General features: G+C 42.7%; 1 protein-coding gene across 8 annotated transcripts in view; it reads right to left on the reverse strand.

Moving 5' to 3' along the window:
* The window catches only part of PLCB1 (phospholipase C beta 1), a 407,422-nt gene extending 387,321 nt beyond the window's left edge, over positions 1 to 20,101 (reverse strand). For all 8 annotated transcript variants that reach the window (XR_010372118.1, XR_010372120.1, XR_010372119.1 and 5 more), the window contains exons 1-2: positions 19,661 to 20,101; positions 7,881 to 7,958 (exon numbers count right to left, since the gene is read on the reverse strand). Coding sequence is in view for 5 of the 8 variants with exons in the window: in XM_064446797.1 (XP_064302867.1) it covers positions 7,881 to 7,958; positions 19,661 to 19,759 (177 nt within the window). In the remaining 3 variants the exon portion in view is untranslated. The remainder of the gene's footprint in view (positions 1 to 7,880; positions 7,959 to 19,660) is intronic.
* Positions 20,102 to 22,413: the final 2,312 nt, after the last annotated feature.

A 22,413-nucleotide genomic window follows, 5' to 3' on the forward strand; every position in this document is an offset into this window, starting at 1 on the left:
GCCGTCTGATGGGAAGTTGACCTCCATGAAATATTTCCTTCAATTTTCACTCTCTGTGGCAATCCCCTACCACTTTCCCCATCTTTTATTCCACTCACATGCCAATTTTTAAGTGGTTGTGAAAAAACATGAGCTGTAGCTTCCAGGTGACCGTGAATGGTTGCTAGGCTGACTCCCCTACTGCTTTAACTGATAAGCCAGAAGTTTTCCCTACTTCAAAACACAACAGGCTCTTCTACCTTCAGCCAATCTCTGTAGTATGAGCCAGCAATGAGGCAGTGTTCTTCACTAACAAAGGCACTGACACCCAGTTCTGGCATGGACTCATCAGTATGGGTGTTGGCTCATGCACTGTTATTTATTTCTGAACTCCTAGGTACTGCCTTTAGAGCTACAGGTGAGGAGTTATTCCTATATTAAAGAGAAAGCAAACGCACGCAGGTGAACTTCCCAGGATTACCACTTGGGCTACTATCAGAGCTAGCAGTTCAACCCTTGAATATTTTACCCTCAGCTACTTCAAGCCAGTGTCAGGACCCCCAAACTGCAAACTCCTGTTATAGATTAATTAGCTTCTCCACTTTTGACAACTTTACTTTTATCCTGTGTATCACAAGTGCATCTTCACTGAAGGAAGACCTCACCTTTAAGATTTCACTTGCAGTTTCTGCACTGCTCAGCCTAATGGTTACAAGAATCCCTTAGCAAGGAGTTGCATCCTTGAAGAGATTCTCTTCCATATCCTGTTAAAAGTGTGACAGATGCACAACTTTGGATGTCAGTATTTATGCACCATTTTCTTATCCAAAATCGACATTTGTGTTCCAGCAATGACATCCCCGGATTCAAGCTTCTAATGCCACTATGACAGCTCCTAATGTTACATCTCAAATTCACAAATCAAGGCGGCTCCAAAGCCCAGGCAAAGACCCAGATTATTTGCTCTGCCACCACTGTTATTTTACTAGCTGCTTCACATTCATTCCTAATTTCCAGTGTCATTGAGAGGCAAAACTCCACATCACCACAACTCCTTGTCCAAGTAGAGTTTTCATACAGACTTCCATTGAAAACTACTCTGTGTCACCTATTCCAGCACGTGACAGACTTGTTTTGAAAGAGATTCCAACCCAACTCCATCTAGTTGTGCCAGAATACTAGCATCACCTCTGCAGGACCTTGTCTACCTTCAAAAGCCTGAAAGCCCTCACTCCTTAAATTTCTGGCTGAAATATAGCGAGCAAACCCTGCCCTCAAAAATCAGAGGCAATCCACCCATAGCTTCCTGATCAGCTCAAACACGCAGTAAATGGATAAAGGAATAGTGTCACATGGATCAAGTCTTGAGCAATGCCTTTTATGGAATGAATTTAACGTCTTCAATTGGGAATGATTAAAATCTGGTATCACGAGGGTACTTCTGATAAGAAACTTTCCTAGCTTTGGTATTATTTCTGTTCATGCCAGTTTGACACCAGAGAATGTGCGTACGTAGATTATACACAATGTTTTTACATGTCCATGAAGAAGCACCACAAGTACTAGAGCACTGAAACACAAGTCATCTAACACAGAATTTGCTACTAATAAACCAAAAAACCCTACTCCATGAAGACCTAAATATACAACTCTTTCTCCGTGCCTGGTATTCTACCAGTGTGGTACATGGACCTAAGTCGTTCTGACTCCTGTGTTTTAGCTAAATAAAAGGCAAATCTACCTGCATGACAAATCGTGTGATAGAGGCCCATGGATCCAATATTCATTAGCAAACAGTATTAATAAGAGATATTGACTGCTGAAATGGTAGAGATGCTAAAAGAATGAGGAAGAGCAGCGAGTTTTTAATTGTAGATGTTAAACTAATCCCTTATGTGGAAAGACATGCACCATCTTTTCTCATTCAATTAATATTTATAATCTCAGTTCTTCAAAGGGTCTACTTATTTAGCTCCCCCACCCCCCCCTTTTATGTGCCAGGAAGAGAAATGCGAACACATGCTTAATGATGGACTTTCTGGATGCTCTCAGCAATGAGATGCGTCGCTGCGTAACCTTGCTCTTGAATAAATTAAGCCAAACAGTTGGGGTTTGGAGCATGTATTTTTAAACTTAGGAGCATTAAATATTACATTATTCTCATTAAATTATTAGGTATATTTTAAATACTGATTTATTAACTTCAACCTTCATTGTATGCTAGTCAAATGTACTGTAAACCATATAAAGATGTAATGGAAAGGTCTTTGACCCATAGGGCAGTACAAATATCAACCCAACTGGTTTAAAGCTGCAATTCAAAACAGCCACAAAAGATCTCTCTTAATAGCACAGCCAAAACCCCCAGCAGCTGGAAAACAGCCACCTCTTCCTTCATTTGGATGAGGACAATGGGATTGCCGCAGAATTTACAAACATGCTGAAGCCAGGCCTAATCCTACAGAATCCTATGTACTGCTGGCACAGCCCTCAGGCTCCACGTCACACATTCACTCTGTGGTCTGGGTTGGGTTTTCAGACCCAAAGAAACTCATGATCACCTCCAGACACAAAAAGGGAAAGGACCTTCCAGGTCAGAAAAATCCTCTCCTCTTTTATCATAACGAACTATTTCATGCAGTCTCATGAATGAGAAAGCTCCAGCTCAAGGTACAGTATTTTTGCTACAGGCTCTTGCAGCAAGCTCATATTCTGTGGCTGAGCTACAGCATATTCATACCAGTTCTGTCAGCAACGTTCACACATAAAAACAGGCCTGTCCCTGTAAGAGAAGAAACTGCACTCGCTCCTTCCCCTGAAAATTGCAAAACTGATATTACTAAAAAGTTGTACAGATTGAATCTCTCTGCCTTTAGATATCCTCAGCCAGTCAGTCTGAGCAAGCCAGAGCTGGGGGAAATACTTGGCTGTAGGTACTTCTGTACTGCTTGTGGTCTCATCAACCCACCTTCTCTCAAATACACGTAAAACCTTGAACTATGAATTGGGCAAGCTAGCCTCTGAAACAGGCTCCTTCCTGATAAACCATTCAGATGGACTGCACTACTGCTCTAATGGCAACCAACAGAGGAGGGAAGCTTCAGCCACACACCCCCTCCCATGGACTAAGTACCACCTCAGCACCGGCAGTAGTTTCTCAACACAACCTTCCTTTGGACAAATGGGATCATTATCTGTTTACAACAGCATTTCTGCAGAAGGCTTCAGAAATCGGTGTTCACTCCCTAGGACCTGACACTTAAAAGTTTAGATTCATGACACAGACTGGTAGCTGATCTCTTTTCATGGTGCTGTGGATAAGACTGGGTGTGCATCCTCTAACCTTTTCAGCATGCTGCCATGTCAGCGCAGTACGCCAGCTTTAAAAATAAAGAGGAATAAGTCAGCACACGCGAGTGAGATGAAGACAGCATATTATATCATCCTCAGCCTTTTAAAATACTAAATGTCTCCACCATAAAAGCAATTAGTTGCTTTCTTCCTTTTACTCAGCAGTGTCACAACTGCACCGACTCAATGGCTAAGTGTCTTCCCCTAACATCCATTTGATTGTGTAGCATAACTTCCAGCTAAAGGATGCAAGAATAATAATGCACAAACTGTCTGACAATACATATTTCTCCTACTCTGCCTATGCATCCATTGATATATTTATTCACAGACAGAAATCAGTCTTTCTCTGGCTTGGCTTTGGCCTAGCTAGCAAAGCAAACACACCAAACACTTCCAGCCTCCTCTCATCTCCTGAGAAATGCTTTTTCTTATCACTCTTTTATTCTGGTAGACCTTCTCTTCACCTGGTTGAGTTGTGATTTATCTTTCTTCCAATGAAAGAAATGGCTTTTTTTCTTTTTTAAAGAATTAGCAAGGAATCCAGATATGTTTTACTCAGGTCATAAAAATATAACAAAGCAATGAATATCGTCTAGCTTTGCCAGAGTTAAAAAACATTACAGAAACAATAAGATATAACAGATGCTAGCTTGTCACATTAATTAATTTTTCTTTTTTAAAACCCATGTTGAGAATGATTCAAGTAATAATATAAAACCAGCCAGCACTCTGCATACAGATGAAGCAAATATTGCAGAACCTTTAGCAACAAAAAAATAATTTAATACTGAAAAATACAATTAAAATCAGAAAGGACACTGCCATCTGTTTAAAACAAAGAGTTTTAAATTTCCTTGTTATCTGAAAATAGCAAAATGCTATGCTTGACTTTATTTTGAAGGATTATCTTTACTCATGACAGTAAAATAGACTTAAACATGCAAATAGACTATAAGCATGTCAAACTGCAGGACACCACATTATTATTAGCAAACTGTAAGATCAGAGTGTAAACCAACTTAACAGACCTTCACTGCAGGTACGACCATACTAGGATGGGCAGTGAAGGTGAACCTAGCGCATAAAAATCGAAGAGAAATAGCCCGTGGTCAGGAGAATCTGTATGTGTTTTCATCCTAGGCTACTGTTTGCTCTGCTGATAAAGTCATTCAAACAGAGAAGTTTGATGAACCACATCTTAACATAGCTCTTGTTAGCCCAAAAGCAGTTGTGCTGGTCTGGGGTACCTGGCACAACACACTAGAGCCAGCCCAAACATAATTAAATGGTCAAATCACACACGTTCATGAAGAAATGATCAAGGCATATGGATACTTATTTTACATGGAAGGAGTCTTGAGCAATTAGTTTACTGTTTGTCTTGCCTGTAAGTTGTCAGACATCCACTCTGCTGCAAAGCAGGCTTCTGGGGGATTTGTCCCTTCAGCCCGCCTTCTTTCCAAGTTCTCTTCCTGCTCTTAGAAATAAATGTGGAAAGGATGGCTCTGCTAGCCTGGCTGCCACTGATATCTCATACCGCAAGAACGGCCATACTTAGTCTTTCACGTGTGGCATAATGTAAGCAGCATGGATCTGAAACTACAGACCTAGGATGATTTATTAGGAGCATATGGCTCCTGCAAGCATTAAGTTTGCTAACTTATCAGAATGCTACAGGGGACGGCAAGTGAAGAGTCCACACTGATCCCATATATAAAACTTCTTGGTAAGAATTACTTTACTGGCAGCCTTTTTGATCCATCGTCTGTTTGGCTCCAGCATTATCCAGACTCACTGGTTGGGCTGCGAACCCTGGGAGGATTGCTGGTTCATGGAGAACTACAAGATGGGGTTGGTGACACTGATGGAGGGCTGCACTCAACATGCATCTTTACCAGGAAGTTTGAGCTCTGACTGCATGAAGAACAAGCTAAAAGACTGTCCAGATACACTACTAAACACCAGACACAACATATTATTTTCCTTTCCCTCCAACAAAGAAGAAACAGAAAAGGAAGGGCACAAGAAAACAACTCAAAAAGCAGCTCAGCCAGCCAACAAGTTAGAGAAAGCTACAGAGCTACAAGCACCAGTTCCCTAAGCCAAATAAAAACTTAAGACAGGGGAGCGGCTTTTTTTGCTTTGTTCTCCCCTCTCCTCCCTGCCCCCGGTGATTCATGTGATTTTTGTGTAACCTTACTGATAAGGCAACCGCAACCAAAGAAGCCAGGTTCCTAATTTAAAAGCAATACCATTATCCAGGCAGTAATTTACTGCTTTGCACAGTGTCTGGCAAACAGGTAACTCAAATGGCTAGAAAGATGACCACTACTCGTGCCTTGTCTCCATATCCACTCGTAGTCCGCTCCCAGGAAAATGTGTCTGACCAAGGATGCTGGCAGGCAGGCTTCTCACAGCTCACCACTTTGTTTAGCAAGACCCATCCTTCCATACCCAGAAAATAACAGGCCCTGGTTATGACAAAAGCATTTGCTTAAGAAAATAACAACTAGGGGAAAAAAGAGAAAGAAATCACATAGAGGGTGTATTGTCCTGATATTCTTTCTTTATATAGTTCCACTGTCATCACAGGATCATTTCCTACAATGAGAAGGAAATGAAGATAATTTCCTATATAACCTCCTTTTTCAATATATTCGTAAATTCACAATAAACATGAACCCAACCATTCTCTGCAGAAGCAGAAAGTGGCATTTCTGTCTTGGTCCCTATATTATCAGCACCCCAACAGAAATATATTTACTGTCTTTAAATAGACACTGCTAGGATGGGGTTTAGAAACAAGCATCATGTAGTTGTCACGAATTCTTAAGCAGAAAAAATCCCTCTTGCTGCCCTTTAGAGAGGCTTGATTTGCAAGTTTAAAAATAAAACTGACACTTACACCTCTTGAACAAATATCCAACCTTTTAAAAAATGCTCTGAGCATTTTAAATACATTTTTTCATGAATATGAGAACAACAATTCCATAAATAGCTATTCTTTACAGAATTGCTTCAAGACATTGTTTTTACAGACAACAGTAGGAAACTGAAGGTGGTCTTAGTGCCAAACAAATTAGAAGTGAAATAAACTCTCCAATCAACTCTGCATTTCCATTTATTATTACAAAGTTCGCCGTTATTTTTCAGCTTATACAATTAGTTTATGCAAGGGAAGGAACAAAACAGAAGACTACACTGTGTTCTGGCATAGCTACTGGATTGGTGTAAATCAGTCATATCCTTCAGCTTCTGAGAACATTCACTTTGTTTCTTTGGGCAGTAATTCAACAACTCTGGACTGTCAACAGATGAACCTGCTATTAACAACCACCACCTTGTACAAGCACAAGCAAAGAAAGGCAAGATTTTTATTATAACTCCATGATGTGATTTCCAAATACACTGACTCAAAACTGCACTCCATCTCCTCTAAAAAGCAAACATAGGAAGATAAATATGATCTAATGTAATAGCAAATTGCCTGTACAGTTTGCACATTTAATGGTTGCTAGCTCCTCAAGCAATTTTTGCACTGGTATCTAAACATAAAATCAACAGGAACTCCTGAAAAACAGCTGCACAACTGGTAAGCCAGGTTTCCACAGACAGAATACTACAAGTCCATTTTTAGTCATTTTGGCATATACTCCAACACAAGGCCAAAGCTCAAGTGCTACCAAGTTCTAACACCACTTTCAGCAGGGAACTGATAAAAGCACTGTGAAGTACTTGAAAATTCATCTATTAAAAAAAGGAGGGACTAATTCAGTTCCTATTTTTGATACAGTATTTTGCTGTAACAGTGGCAACAGTAATATTCTACTTTATGTCTGACATGGTGTATGAAACAACTGCATCCAGCTGCTCACAGTACTGACACTTTTTCACCCCGGTGCAGCTCCACAGTCTTCAACAGCTGGAAACATGACAGTGCTGATTTCAAGGGGTGACAGGGATGTGAAACAGGAGTAACGCAGCGGTGAATCAGGCCATGAGCTTTTCTAACAGCTCCCCAGCCACAATACTGACCTAAGCACACAGGAATGTTTTTTTAAAAAAAAAAATTAAGTGTCCAGCAAGGATTAGTAAGTGCTTGGTGACGTGGCCCACCAGGCATGGCCAGGGAGCACGTGGCAGTTCACTAGGAAGAATTCAAAGGGAGCTCTGGCCTCTGGGAATTCTGGGCCTGCCATGCACCACAGCCAAAATTCTCAGTGTACGGCAGGCAAGACAGCAAAACCACAAGCCAACCATGAGCCACAACAGAATCCCAAAGGGATCCTTGCCTGTAAACCAGGACTATTATACACCTTACTAGCCATCAGATCATTAACATGGCTGGAAATTACCAAGTCTTCCATTCATCTAAGCTTTGTGCACCAGGGATGAGCTGTATTTGCTCCCCAGAAGAGCACAGGAACACATGCTGATGTAATGCTTGTCTGCTGTGACAGGACTGGCATGTGAAGCCTCCCAATTCCTGCCCGTCACACACCACAGAAAACAAAGAACCACTCTGGAGCAGGAACCTTTCCTCTTACCTTATTTTGATCTGTCCAGTAAAAGAAAAATCCCTGTGGATCTGTTCTCAGAATGATTGGAGTCACAACAGTGGAGTCCTGGAAGAAAAAAACGGACAAACAAAAAACCCATGTTAGCACACAACACACAAATAAGTACTAACTGCTTTGCCACCCATATTAATGAATTGCAACATCTAGAAATTACCCTGAAGGTATCACTAGCAAGATGTCACTAAAAGAATTTAGTATCACCTGCCTAATCTCCATTTTTCTGACATAACATATTTCCATTAGTGAGAAGACAGCACTAAATAACTCCAGACTTGTCAACACATGGAGTTACTCCAGAAAAGCTGGAAGCAGATGAAATGAAACAGCCATAACACGCTGTTGAACTAGAGCCCACATAGTAAAGTACTATAGTTCTCAGAAACCCACTGCTCACCTTGATCCAAATTAAGCTTCAGACATAGACAAGAGCTAAATGCCTCTTAGCTTTACTTTAACATACAAAGACTGAATTTGCCTAGAAAACCTGGAATAATATCCACTACATTAAGACTTTTGTCAATTACTTTCCACTAATATTTTTCTATTTATTCTACAATCCAAGTATGAAGATTTTAGTATGGAAGTATATACATTTCACCCGACCTCCAAACCCGTTGAAAACCTGTCTACTCTGGTAACATCCATAGCTCAGGTCATTTAAAACCAAGCACGTTTGTTAAGTACTATAAGTAAGGCAGCCTGGTTTCCTGCATACATGTATTCTGACTAACAGCAGGTACCTGACTCAGGAGATACAAGCTCTAACCGAAGCCTTCCCTGCAGGTGGGCATTCATTACATCTCTCACCCATTGTGACTCCCTGGTGCCTAACAGTCATTGACATCAGTGCAGCTGGGTCTTAATAGGATTCCTCCTCTCTTTCCTCTACCATTTTTCATGACATCTGTAAAAATGTTGTTGTCTTGAGACCTCCACCTGTTTGCCAAATTCAGTTTAAAAGTTATGGAGGGAAGCACAGAAAGGAGAAGACAGGCAGGCAGACAGAAGAATTGCTTAAGCCTTATCTCCACAGGAAATCAGGCTAAACACACAATTCCTCCTCAAAAAGGATGTATATTTCTGTTAAAGTGTTACAGATATATTACAGCTTTAGCATTCACTTAGTTCCAAAGCAGCAATGTGTGAGGTCAGTCTATATTCCTTTAAGGAAAAAAATGGGCTCTAATAGGTTAAAATTTAAATCAAATATATTTGTGTTTTTTGTAAGTGTAAATAAAGTTGACAGAAGTAACATTATCATAAATAAAAGAACCCTAACTTACACAAGTACCATTTCCAAGGCAAGATAACACTCATCTATGTTATGCCACCAGTACAGCCCTCTGTGACAAAGTACCAAACTCCCAGCAATGGGCATCTGTGAAACAGGGAAGTTGAATTATTCCCAGTTTACAGCTGGAAAAAACAAGACCCGAAAAAGCTAAGCAACAGGCCCAGCACCAGTCAGAAGCCTGCAGGGGAGCAAGTGGAAGAATAAAATGGAGTCAAGCATAAAACATATTTTCATCTCAGTGCAAGAGAAATACAAGTAGAAGAGCACATTCTACACTAAGAAGAAATACAAGATCGAACCCTTTATTGAATGTTAAAGTCCTCTTTATAACCAGATCATCCAGGCTGTGGATTAACTGTGCCATAGGTACACTGACACTCAAATGGATGCCACGTGAGGTTTTGGAGGCTGAGAATGAGTGTGGCTGTACCAATGCCAGGTGATGCTACTGGAACATCCCAGTAGGATCAGAGCTAGTCCACATAGCGCCTTCGTTTCCTCATTACAAGAGGGGAGCATTGTATGCGCTTCCCCCAAAAGAACAGACATACAGAATTTGTTCCACCTTTTTTTCTTCCTGTTTCTCCAAGGCTCCTAGTTATCTTGTACACCTGAGAGTCAGGGACTGTTTGAGTGCAGCAGGCAAATTTGTTTTACAAAAATGCCAAGTCCTGTTGTCCTAGTTGTCTAGATCCACAAGATGCTACAGAAGTGTTCTCAAACCTCTGCCTTTCAAAAAGGGAAAAAACCCCTTTTTTCTAGCTTATTTCATTATGTCCCATGCAGCCGTAAATGCGTAAAATGAGGAAAGAAAAAGACTAAGTGCCCTTCTGCCTTCGGACGAGACCTACACAGCTTGGAGGTGGGAGGGGAAGAGAAGGAAGTGATGGGAAATGGACTGGCATGAAGTGATTATGTCTAGGATTAATCAGTTTTGCTGGTTAATCATTTCAAATCAGTTACTTCAACCCAAAAGCTGTTTGGATTTGTGTGTGCTGATGACATAGAGCTGTCAAAGTAATACTTTTGCAGATGTGGGTTGTAAAATGTTGACTATAATCGGACTCAAAAAAAAGTGGAGGATGAGGCGAAAGGGGCTTCAATATCTATTAGGTGACATAAAGGAAACCGCATCACAACAGAGAAAATTGAGTCTTCAGATCCTCTGTGCTCCAGGAAGTTGTTTGTTTGGGTTGTTTGGGGTTTTTATTTTGTTGTTGTTGCTGTTTTTAATCAAAAGGCCATTGTGCATTATGCCTCTTTTCTAAATTAACTACACTACTCTGACATTAAGCATAGCACAATTAACGTGCAGTTGAACGTGAGAACCCCACACTGTCATGCTGTATACAAACACAGGATCTGAGAAAAACTTTGTACGCATAACTGTGTAACTTGCATCTTAGGAACTCTTCCACACAGTTAACAGCAGCAATAAAAGTCATGTGCACCGTGTTTTATATATTCTACGAGCTAAGAATAAACCTTCTAAGCCCTTGCCACCAAAAGCCACACTCTTTAGTTCTGGGTGTAAAGGAATGGAAATAAAGTTCTCTAGTCAGCTCTGCAAGTCCTGCTTCCCACTCCACATGAATGTGAAGTGCTTTGTCACATGGAACAGGTCTGTTGCTTCTACACTGCTCTGCAATCACGGCTTGCAAATGCAGGCAACAATCAGAAAGATACAGGAAAAAACACTTATACAGAATACATTCAAGAAGAGTGGTTCAAGGCTCCAAAATAGAAACATGTTTCAAATTACAATTGTCTGGTACATTTATTTACAAGTAGTATCACACTATATGGGAAAAACTGAGGTTTATTACCCAGCAGACACAGCTGCAGTCATTCATGAGAGTATCCTGAAGCCCATTAATTCCTCACCCAAAGAGCTGACGCATCTCAACTCCCCTGAACAGATTTACCAACCATGCACAACTCTGAAGAAGAAGGTAACAGACAGGGCACAAAAGATAAAGGAAAAACACAAAACAAACCAAAAAACTCAAAGGACAAATAAATAGAGAGCAGACATTCATTTCTTCCCTAACCCACTCAGATACAGAATGTGAGAGTAAAACAGAGGGAAGGGGAAAAGGTCAGTGTTATGCATCTCTATAGCTGACAGGTTTGGAAATTAACAGATATTTAGGTGTCTAGTAGGGGCATAGCTCTTACCATCCTCTGAAGGTCAACAAAGCAAGTGGCCCTTTGGGTAGCAGCCCCAGTCTCCTGGGACACTTCCAAGTATGTAAGAAAAGAAGCAGGAGGAGGCAACCAAGGCAAAAACAACATGTGACCAAAAACGGGAGAGGAAGAAGAGAAAGGCAGAGTGTCCCGCTCAATGAGGCAAATGGTTGTGGGTTATCAGGCTTTTTAAATGCCACCCACGGGTGCTTGTGCCAGGCGGTGGCTTGGTTTCTGACAGATTGCTATTGCAAATTCCTTGAATAAACACATTTGGAGTGGCCCTAACCTGGCAGTCCCAGTGTGCTGCATATCACACCAGTCTAAGCTTACACGAATAATTTTTTTAAAGGGCTTTTAATTTCACCTTTTAAAGTGCCCCACCTTTTTATTTGATGACTTAGGGCCAATTCTCTACTTTCCTCCAAATTCACAGCCTCAATTGAGTATCATGTGTTCTATACTTTTTCCATTAAGTTTCCTCCTAATTGGCTGTACAGCCTCAGACCATGCATTAGCAATATTTTTTATTTTCTACATTTAATCAAAAAGGTTTCATATTTATGCCCACAAAGTGCCACAGAGAACTCTGGAATCCTTACTAACCAGGCACAGCAGAACACAGGCATAGAAGATCAATGGACAAATCCACATTTAAGTGCCTGCCAGGTAACCATTCCAAGGTCTGATTTTAAGTGTGGACCCTAGACTACATCTAACATCAGTGAGCAAAAGTGCCACCTCCATTTTAATATTACTGACCAATAAAGAGTACTATACAAAACCAAACAGCAAAGAGGGTGAAAGCCTTGGTTTAGCTCCTTCCTAACCATACACCCATGCTTCCTACTCTTCAGAGCACCCCCATGACCAGGCTGTGCCTCCAGCCACAAGGGACAGTGGCTACTCCTCAACTGTCACTGGTAAGACCTGAAGAGACATGAGGCAATAAAAAAAGGCTACACAAGGGTGCACCGCTCTGCCGCCTATGTCCTGGGCTTTGGCCCTTGCGCCCAGAACTTCCTGTACTTTATTCAGTATGTATTAAGGCAAGGGTGCAACGCTCTTGCTGCTATGTTTTGTGCCAAACACAGTTCAGTGCAAAAATGATTAAAGAACGTCACAGGCTGGGACTAGTGTGCCTGCAATGCAAGTATTGGGTCAATCCTGCAATAGATGAGGAGTTCCTAATGGATCTTGAAAATACGTACAGGGGAATGAAAATTTACATGTACTTTGTCAACTAGCAAGACCATGAGTCAGATGAGTATGTGTTCTCATAAATCACATATAGATAATGATGATGTTTCTTAGAAACAGCTTCAGTCAAAATTCACAGATTTTAAGAAGAAAAGCAGACCAGACTTTACTTTCAGCTCTTACAACAGATGGGGCTCACTGCACTACCTTATTAAGACAGACCATTGTTTCCTGGTTTTACCTCAGATTTTTAGAGACATCAAACATCCCCAAATATAGCATGAAAACTTACACATATCATTATTTCATTTACTTGAACCTTCTCAGAAAGTTTCTGCAAAACTGCTTCCAAACACAAAGGTAAGAAATACAGATTGCTTCTGGCAGAGGTAAAATATTCTGCAACTTTTCTTTCACTTTGGCGACAGGGCTTGAACCCTGGTTGAACAAAAGCATAAGGCCGTGGGAAAGGTGTGAGAAGAGTCCCTGCAAAGAGTTTTCTTGCCACCCCACAAGCCAGGGGGATTACAGGCTTGGGGAGGGGTGGGGGGAAGAGGGGCCAGGAAAGTTGCTGAAGAGAAGGAAGAGCAGAACCACAGTTTACAGATGGTCAGCAGATATATTAGCTGTTAAATTCCATAACAAATACACTAGGTGGGCTCAGAGTGGAACTAAGCAGGATTACCTAATCAATCAGCAGTATGAATTTCTCTGGACTGAGAGCTGAACTATGACTGAGAGGGAAAGAGTACCTGTCCCCCCATTCTGCACCACACCACTGAAATTGTTGGGAAGGGTAAAGAAGTCCTCTTTTACTGAGGGCAGAACCACCGAATCTGCCATGTAAAGGAACAGATCGCAAAACAGAAATGTTGGAGAAGGTGAAGTGAGTGCTGGAGGTTGGAAGCAGGACAAGAAATCAAAACTGGAGTTCAGTTTACAGGACATATAAACCAAAATCCCACTTGTTCAGTAGGAGCATGTGGAAAAATATTAGAGTGTTTAAACCCTAGAGAAACTTTGGTAATGGCACCACACAACAGAAGTCATTGTTTTGCTAATTAAAGACTAACACTGTATTGCCACATTTCATCTTCAAATTTTTAGAGATGCTGAGCCCAAATTCATCTGAAGTCACTGGGGAGTCATTCTGAACATCTGACTGTATGGTGCTATGCAGTCTGAAAATTAGGTCCAAGGTACCTAATCATAGATTAGAAATCAGTAAAGTTTTTGTTGGTCTTTTTTTTTTTTGGACCTACAGCAGTACAACTGGGAACCCATTCTGTCATCTAATGGGTCTTGTGAAAATAAAAGTGCTTATGAGGCATTTACTTCATAATAGAAAAGACTCCATAACGATTAAAGTTAACTCTATTTCACCACAGCCTTTGCTTCTAAAAAAAAAAAACAACCCAAAAAAAATCTTGAGCACTCCAACGTTAAAGTGAAGAAAGCATACACACAACTTCAATTCACTGTTAGCTTTCCTTTAACACGGAATTCCTCAAATTTAAAGAGTTGTTTCCTGATTTTCATTTTCCCTAGTATCGACCAACACTCCAAAGGGATCAGATGCTACAATAACACAGATGTTATCTGTCACTTAAACATGTGAAATCTTCACCAGATATTCTGAGGCAGGCATCTAATCATTCTGCAGGGATCCAAATCTTTTTTGCCCTCAAGCTAAGGTCAGCAAGAGCTTTCCAAATGAGTTAACTACATTCAGGCTTTCCCCTTTATTAAATGTTAACTGTTGAGAAATTTTAAACTCTAATTACTCTCCCATATTTTGCAAAAGACCAAAGCCACAAATTCCACTCATTTAGATAAAATATTTTTATATAGCACAGAGGTGATATTTGTTTACTACATGAAGATTAGCAACAAAGAAAGAAAAAACAACAAAAACTCTAGAATGTTGGACTAACTTCTTCCCTCCAGACTGAAAACATTCAGAAAAAATAAACTCTTTTCAGTTTATTGTTTTACTTTTATACACACAGAACAATGGTTGTTCATTTTTCATGGCCTCAGTAATATACTGTAGTGACAGACTTGTGCATAGTTTAAAAAAAAAAGGCAGGAAAAAACCCAAAACAAAGACAAGTTACTTGAGCACAAACATCTTAAAATCATGTTTGAAAACTTCCAGGTTTCTTCTTTGTTTGATCTCAGCTTATCCATAAAAATGATATCTGATGTTATATTTCTTTGAAAGGTTAAACGGGTTGTATCTCATTCCTGATAATCTTCTTTAAAAGGTTCTAAACAAATAAAGAAGCCCAAAAACTTTACATAGCACTCACTGTCTGAGCTCAAAAACATTTTATAAATATGAAGTGCTCTAAGAGAAAGGCATTAAAACAGAACTTAAAAGACCTAGGTTCATTTTTGCTGCTCACTCGAGTACGTGGTGAAGTGCTGTAGCCCCTAAGCAATGCTACCTATCAGCAGGTTTGTTTCAGTAACTAAATATTTAGAAAAAAAAATATGCCTACATTGGAATCACATCTCAATTTAGGTAGAGTTCCATTACCTTACTGATACAGTCAACTTGCAAGTAAAAGTAAATAGCGTAAGCCACAGAGAGACCAGTCAAATTCTTTATGTAAAGTACATATTATCACTAGGGAAGATAAGAAAGCCTTTAAGCAAGAACTGAAAACAAATCTATTTTTGAATATAAACCATCATATTAACTTGCTTCAGTGTGCCAATTACTGCTCTTAGAAAACATCAGTTCAGCTGCGCCCTAGCTGTTGAGCTATTTGTTAACTCAATTATGTCTAACTTGTTCCCACTACAAACCAGAGAAAAATAAAGCAAAAAAGACAGCCAAGGCAGATTTCAGCCCCTTCAGATGTCAAATCAGTCCAGAGGGAAGTCCCCCTTTATACTCAGGTTTCATTAACCTTCTCAGCTAGCAACACATTCTGCTACATTAAATTTAAGCTCTTGCAAAAAAGCTTCACTCATGGACTTAATTACATCCTTTTTATTTATTAAACTGTTTTAAAACTCTTATCAGGAAGAGCTATTATAACCTGGGTTTCACTACAGCAGAGTAGATCAAGTCAGTTCTTTAAGCCTTCCCTCTCCCTCACAGGTATCACTTCTCACTAGGAATAAGGGAGTGCATCTGTTCAAGGACCAGACCAGTACTTAAGAGACTCAGAGTCTCTCCTCAGTTGTAAGGGAAGAGCGGTTATAAAAGCCCAACTGAAGGCAGCATGAAGAACCATGACTCGAAGTGAGTGCTCAGCCAACTGGCATCTTAAATCAGACACACACATGCACACATCCACAAAAAAACTGCCTAAGCAACCAGTCACTTTTTCACCTAGTCAAATGTCAGCTATTTCTGTTCAGTGCCTGGTGAATCCAATCTACATATGAAGAACAGAGTTAATTCTAAAATTTGTTTTCTGACCTGTAATACTGTTACAGAATAAAACAGAACCAGCGTGAGGAAAAGCAAAGTACCAGGACAACAATCATCTGTTTGACTTTAGTGCTTTATATCCTGATCCAAAACAGAATTTGTGCATAGACTATTAGGCACTGGATAGTCTAAGTGATATTACATGCAATCCTGATGCACAAATGTGACTTGCCTTGCAAAGCTGGAACTTTTTAATTGACCCTAATGCTTTTACAATTTAGAAACTGAAGATGGTCCACAGAGGAAATGGAGTTTTTCAAGCCTCCTGAGATGCTTGCCTTCCACCCGCCTGTGTGCTATCTTGAGTGGCTGATGTAACCTCTTCCTCTCCTCTTTGCAAAGCTCAGGCAAGGTGTTTCTCTTTCAAACTGGATCACAATCACACTTGGGGGTGGGAGTGGGCACTGGATGAGGTTCATGTGTAACATGTAGTAGTCTTCACTGCTGTTCCTCAGAGAGCAGCTCCATATAACATCATCAGTACTGCATCTCCTTATTAGCAGCCTCAGAGCTTCTAGAACCTCAGGATGGGAAGTCCACAGGTGGACTGGTTTTAAAGTCTGTATCACTACTGCTTTTGTCAGATTGCTCTCCACGCCACACCGCAGCATCCTTCTAAAAGCTGGCAAATACATTCTTTAACAACTGTTACTCTACACACCATTAAATTCCTTACACACCTCTCATGCTCTAGTTTCAATCCTTCCAGCATTCTCATTTAAAAAAAAAAAATAACACAACCAAACCACTACTTTTTAGTGGTTTATAACTCAAATGGAAAAATTTCACTTTGGGCTGGAACTTGGTACAAGTTGTAGGAATTCACCAAAAATATCTTCTGCTTTATGAAATGCAAAGCAAAGTCAATAGAGCCACCTTTAAACTGCAACACAAAACAGCAGGGAAGGGTACTACAAAGGTATGCCTTGGACAGGAATGAAGGCTCAGGTGATGTGGAAGACCTGAACTCCCATTCTCACAGAGTAAATAGAAAATGGTGTGTAATAAACACCAGTATGTGAGCCTCGCTTTTCAAAACAGCCCTGTTAGCACAGCAGATCCAAAGTACTCATTATGGTCAATTCTATTTTCCTGTTACATTTTGTAGTTTACTATTTCTCATTACAGTCTATTGTTTCACAGGAGAGTTTATGCATGCCTATTTACATGAGAGACCACAGAGGTTCAGATTAATAACCGTAATTTTTTAAAAACCCTTCAAGCAGATTAATTTGACAGAAAACAAAGACTCTGAAGTGGTTATTGGCTACTCAATGGCAAATACTTTTCAAAGTCACCAAAGACACATTTGTCTAAGGACCTTCTTACAGCCAGAGTGCCAAAGATGATTAACTTCCCTTGAAATCTTTGAGTTTGTGGGGCTTCCACTGCTGAGAAGAAACACTACGGGCAAGACAGCGGGGTTGGGGGGTACAAAATGCATACATGTACACACAGTGTATGGTCAACAATGAGTTAATGCCAGTATTCTTCATCACACAGTGTGGCTAAATACGCATCAACTTTCACAAGGTTGCTGATGAAAGCACTCATTAAACAGAACAGGACTCTCTCATCTCAGTCACATGTTCCAGGTAATACCTGTGCATCACTGAGTAACACCTTTAACCTGAAATGCACATCTTTTGCCACAATTTAGCTGTATTTTGTTACTGCAGCCTTTAGGTTTACAATTGAAAAGATTTTTTCCAATTAACCTAAAGCAGACAGGTTAGCCACCGAACATCCACTGTGCATGGAGAACACCTCTTATCCTGCAAATTCTATGCATACAATAGAAGTAGCACTTAAACTACTAATTTAAGCTGTTGCCTCATTGCTTGGACTTTCAGTCTGGAGGCTTAAATCACCGTTGACTTGACCTCTGCATACACCTGTAGAAATTTCTTGGTAGCTTACCAAAAATAAAACAATAACTGCAACGACAAGGCTGAGGTTATGCTGCCTTTTCCCATACTAAGGAAAATATCAGCTGAAGGAAAACATTTTCTCAGGCAAGTCATTCAAGCTTAGTTCCCGAACATGAATAACCTGTGTCAAGCCAACATTTACTACTGCAGTCAAGGTCAGGTTGTTGAGCTTATTAAAAATGTATTAGCTTATTATCGTAAATAAAATTTCACACTGAAAGTGGTTCAGTTTTCCAGTGTTCTTTCCCTCCTTGAGAGTGTTTATCACAGGTTTATAAAGGTCAGGCTCACACATTTGGCTGCTGGACAGGCTGAAGGCAGCAACAAAACAGTGATACGTAACAAGACAAGAACAGTTTTTAAACACATGAACTACTCCTTCTCCCTCTCTCTCTATTGCCCCTCCAGTCGTTGCTGGGGATGTCTTTAGCGCAGCTGAATTCACAATGAAAGAATGAGACCTACGTTAAGGCTCTCAAAACAAGTTATCCTCACCAATTCTAACATTCAAACTATCCAGCATGCCTGCCTTCTCTCCCAACTACTCCTCTACCACAGCTCGAGTCTCACTAAGCCCCTCTGACACCATCTGCAGACAGACTTTTTGGGGCACCCGCTCCTCTGTGCACAGCTGAGGCACAAACACCCAATGTTGCACGGTAGGAGCAAGGCTAGCAGAGGACTCGTCCTTTCTGTTTTCCTTTCCTGCAGCACAGCAGTCTTACTTTTGTGCTCTGAGTAAAGGAAAGCTAAACAGAGAAAAGCTACCTTTCTCTGAAACGGTCCTGGGCATAGCCCGCAAGCGAAGGAAGAAATCCAGCTGCTGAACAGCTGTGCTACCAAAGGTGAAGTGAAAAACCACACTCCTACATGAGGCAATACAAGCGTAAAGAGTTGGGAAGCACCAAGTGGTAGGGGGAAAGCGGATTATGATTGTGAGGCAAGCCTCATGCCTTAACGAGCTGAGAAAGAAGAGTGCCTTCTAGGGAGAAAGGAAGATGATTGGAGGTACCGAGACAGTGAGCCCTAGGAGAACGCATTCAGGGCTTGACAACCCCACTAGAAAGAGACACAACGAGAAGGACAAGAGCCAGAAAGGAGGAGAGGGGCTGGGAGGAGGAAATAGGAGATAGAAAAACCAAGATAGGAAACAGGTTGAAATTATTATGTTACGACAGAGGTGGCAACGTGCATGGTAAGACAAGAGAGGCAGGAGCTTGCGAAAGGAGCCAGATCAACACGGCTCGCACCGGCCAAGCCAAGTCAGCCGGGAGAACCTCCGGAGAAAGTTTGCCCGGCCGGCGGTCGAAGAACGCCTTTCGGCTCGGCTCGGCCCGGACCACACACGGCGGCCGCCCAGACCAGGCGGGGGACACCTATCCACAGCCACAGCCACCGTCCCCGACCGGCCGCCAACTCCTCCGCCGCGGGCCGGCCCTGCCGCCCGGCCACCTGCCCCCAGCACCGGGCGAGGCGCCCGCAGCGCCTCGCGGGCCGGTCTGCCGCGGCTCCCCGCTGCCGCGTAGGGAAGGGCCGGCCCCGGCTTCCCTCCGTGTGTGCTGGAGCCCTCCCGCCCGCCCGATGCGCCCTGCGTGTTGCACAACCCCGCCGTGCCCCTGCCCCGTATGGGGCACGCCGAGGGGAAGCGGGGAGGATCGGGGATTGGGGCAAGGGGTGGGCTACTCACATCGTCCCACTTGACGAATTTGATGCCTTTCTTCAGGGTGTCGGAGACGCAGACGGGCTTGAGCTGGAGAGCATGCACCCCTGGCTGTGCCCCGGCCATCTGCACCGCATTGACGCGCTCTCCCCCGGCGCGGAAAAGCCGCGGGAGGCGGCCGACTCAGGAGGGACGCCGGGGCGCCGGAAACGGTCCCTGGAGACAGGCCGGCAGCCGCGCTCGGCGCGCGCGGAGCGGGCAGGGAAACGGCTGCCCAGGCGGGGAGGGCGAGAGGCTTCACTGGCGCCCGAGGAGGAACCTGGCGCGGCAGCGGCCGGGGCGAGCCATGCAGCGGCACATCCTCTATATACAGTCGGCTCGCCACGCACGCACACGCCGGCCCGCCCGCTCCCCCTCTCTCACACACACGCACGGGCACGGAGCGAGCGGCGCTGCCCGCTCCCCTCCCCTCCGCCCGCCCCTCCTCCCGCTCCGCCAGGCTCGGCCCCCGAGGTTCCCCCGCGCCGAGGTCAGCGCGCCGCGCCGGCGGCACTGCGGCGCCACCTGCCGTCGGCGGCTGGCGCGGCACCGGTCGGACGGGCCGGGCCTCGGGCTCGGCGGGGCGGGGCTCGCCCCCAGGGCTTGCTGCTTCCCCCGGGCCGAGGCCTGGACGGCGAGACCTGGCGCGGGCCACCGGCGCCCAGAAGTTACCTTCCTCGGCTGCCCCCCGAAGAGAGAAGGACAGGCGGGAGATGCTTGAAAACGCACAGAGGGAGCGGCGGGCGGGGACTCTGCCTGGGAAGGGAGCAAAGGCAAGCCCCTGCGGCGGTGGTCCTACCGAGATGTGGCCAACCAGCGGCACCTCTCACCGGCGTCAGGCATCTGAAAGGGGGAAGCACAGGGGATGTCGAGTGCAATGTTAGGAAACAGTTATGGCGGCAGCAGCAGAGTGGAAGGGCAATGCTTGGCCTGCCAAGTGCTGAGAGCATTGCCAAAAGAGGAAAGACTCTTAATTTAAGAGTGGCGCATACAATTCCCATCAAAGCTTGATGCTTTAAATACACAGAAACTACTTTACCAGGGCTTTTTCCTGTCATAAGATGAAGGAGCTTCCTTGGAATAAAGGCAAATAAAACGGACCTTAAGTCAGTTTTAGGTATACTAAAAAGGCATAAGGATGGCAAAACGTCCTCTCACCCGGCAAAATCCTAAATCCAGGGGTTTTAAGGAACAGTTTTTGAAGCACAAAGTTCTATGTGCTCCACAAATGACCTTCTCTTTGTCGGAGGCCCTGTGCAGTCGTAGCAGAGATAAAGCATCAGATGACATAGCAGCATGCAAGATTTCCAGTTTTTCTGTAGAGGTTTCCAATTGACCCTCACGACTGAGAAGCAGCAGTCAAACTTCTACTATAGACAAAGCCAACGATGTAGAAAGAACGTCTTTCAAGAAAAATTGATGTAGTTTCAGAGGAATGATGTTTCAAAAACTTACTAGGTAAAAATATATACAATCGGAGTAGAAGGATGTTCTTTTTTTCATTAAAAAGCTACAAAAGTGGCATATTGGACTCCCGCTTCGCTCTCACTGTTCGTTACAGAGTTGTTAAAGCTCTTCCTCTGGGCCCCTTCCAACTTCTTCCCCTTCAAAACGAGACTTTTCATTGCCTTTAGCAGGAGCTGAATCTGCTCCTTTCCAATAGTCCATCCAGGCAGCATACCCCTTCCAAGCCAATTAATCCATTTGAACTATTCTTTATTCTTATCAACCTTCCATACAAATGCAGGTGTCACATCAGTCAGGATGGAAGTCTGCTCTCTATCTCTCTGCTGTGCTTTAATTTCTGTTCATTTGCCATGGCTTAAAGAAACAACAACAAAGTTGGGGTTTGGCTGCACTGATGTAGGTGCAGAATTGCTTTATCATGGGCTAAGGGACAGATTTTCAGTACCATTTTCACAACTGCCTTTTCATCCCGATATATGGTATACAAAAGAATAAAAACAAAATAATAATATTAAAATCCCCCAGAAAATAAGAGCAAAGAGCACTGACGCTCCAGTGCTTATCCATGATCCTGAAGCACTTGTATTCCCAGCAGTCTACTGAAATCAACTGTTTGGAAGCTGTAAAACTGCCATGGGTGGTGGCACCTCGGTGGCATTTTTTCAATGAGTCCACTATATATTTTCACTTGGCCTAGCCTTCTTTACAGTCTCTGTCAGGGAAAAACATCACAATTCGTGATGATACCTCGTGATCCCTGATGAAACCATCGACTCCTGGCAATCTTTTAGCCTGAATGTGGAGGGGTGATCCTATGGATCAGTGGAGGCTCTCTACTGGTATCTGGTATTTCAGATAAGGATTGTTTGGAGTAATTTTGTGGCTTTTCAGACTTAAGTATTTTAATCTGATGGTATTTGGCTGAAGAGAAACATGCATTTTCTATAGCAGATATCTAATGGATTTTGCTTCAAAAGGAAGAGGAAGCACAAAAGGACATGGCACTATGACTGTGCCTTTTAAACAACAGTTCTGAAAAGTGCTTATGATTCAGCTTTGCTGAAATCCTGGGCTCGGTGAAATCAGTGGGACTTTTAGTTCCAACCCAGATAACTAGCTTACGTGTTATCACTGTTGCTTAATTAGCATCTGCTCCAGCTAAGAATACATTTCTTGGTACGTAGTACATATTGCAAACACTTAAATTCAACGTGCATCTAAATTCAAGCTTTCTTTTCCAGAAAGCATGGGGTCGCTGACCTGGAAGCCAGCTA

This window comes from Phalacrocorax carbo, chromosome 3, assembly GCF_963921805.1.
Source record: "Phalacrocorax carbo chromosome 3, bPhaCar2.1, whole genome shotgun sequence".
NCBI classification, from domain to species: Eukaryota; Metazoa; Chordata; class Aves; order Suliformes; family Phalacrocoracidae; genus Phalacrocorax; species Phalacrocorax carbo.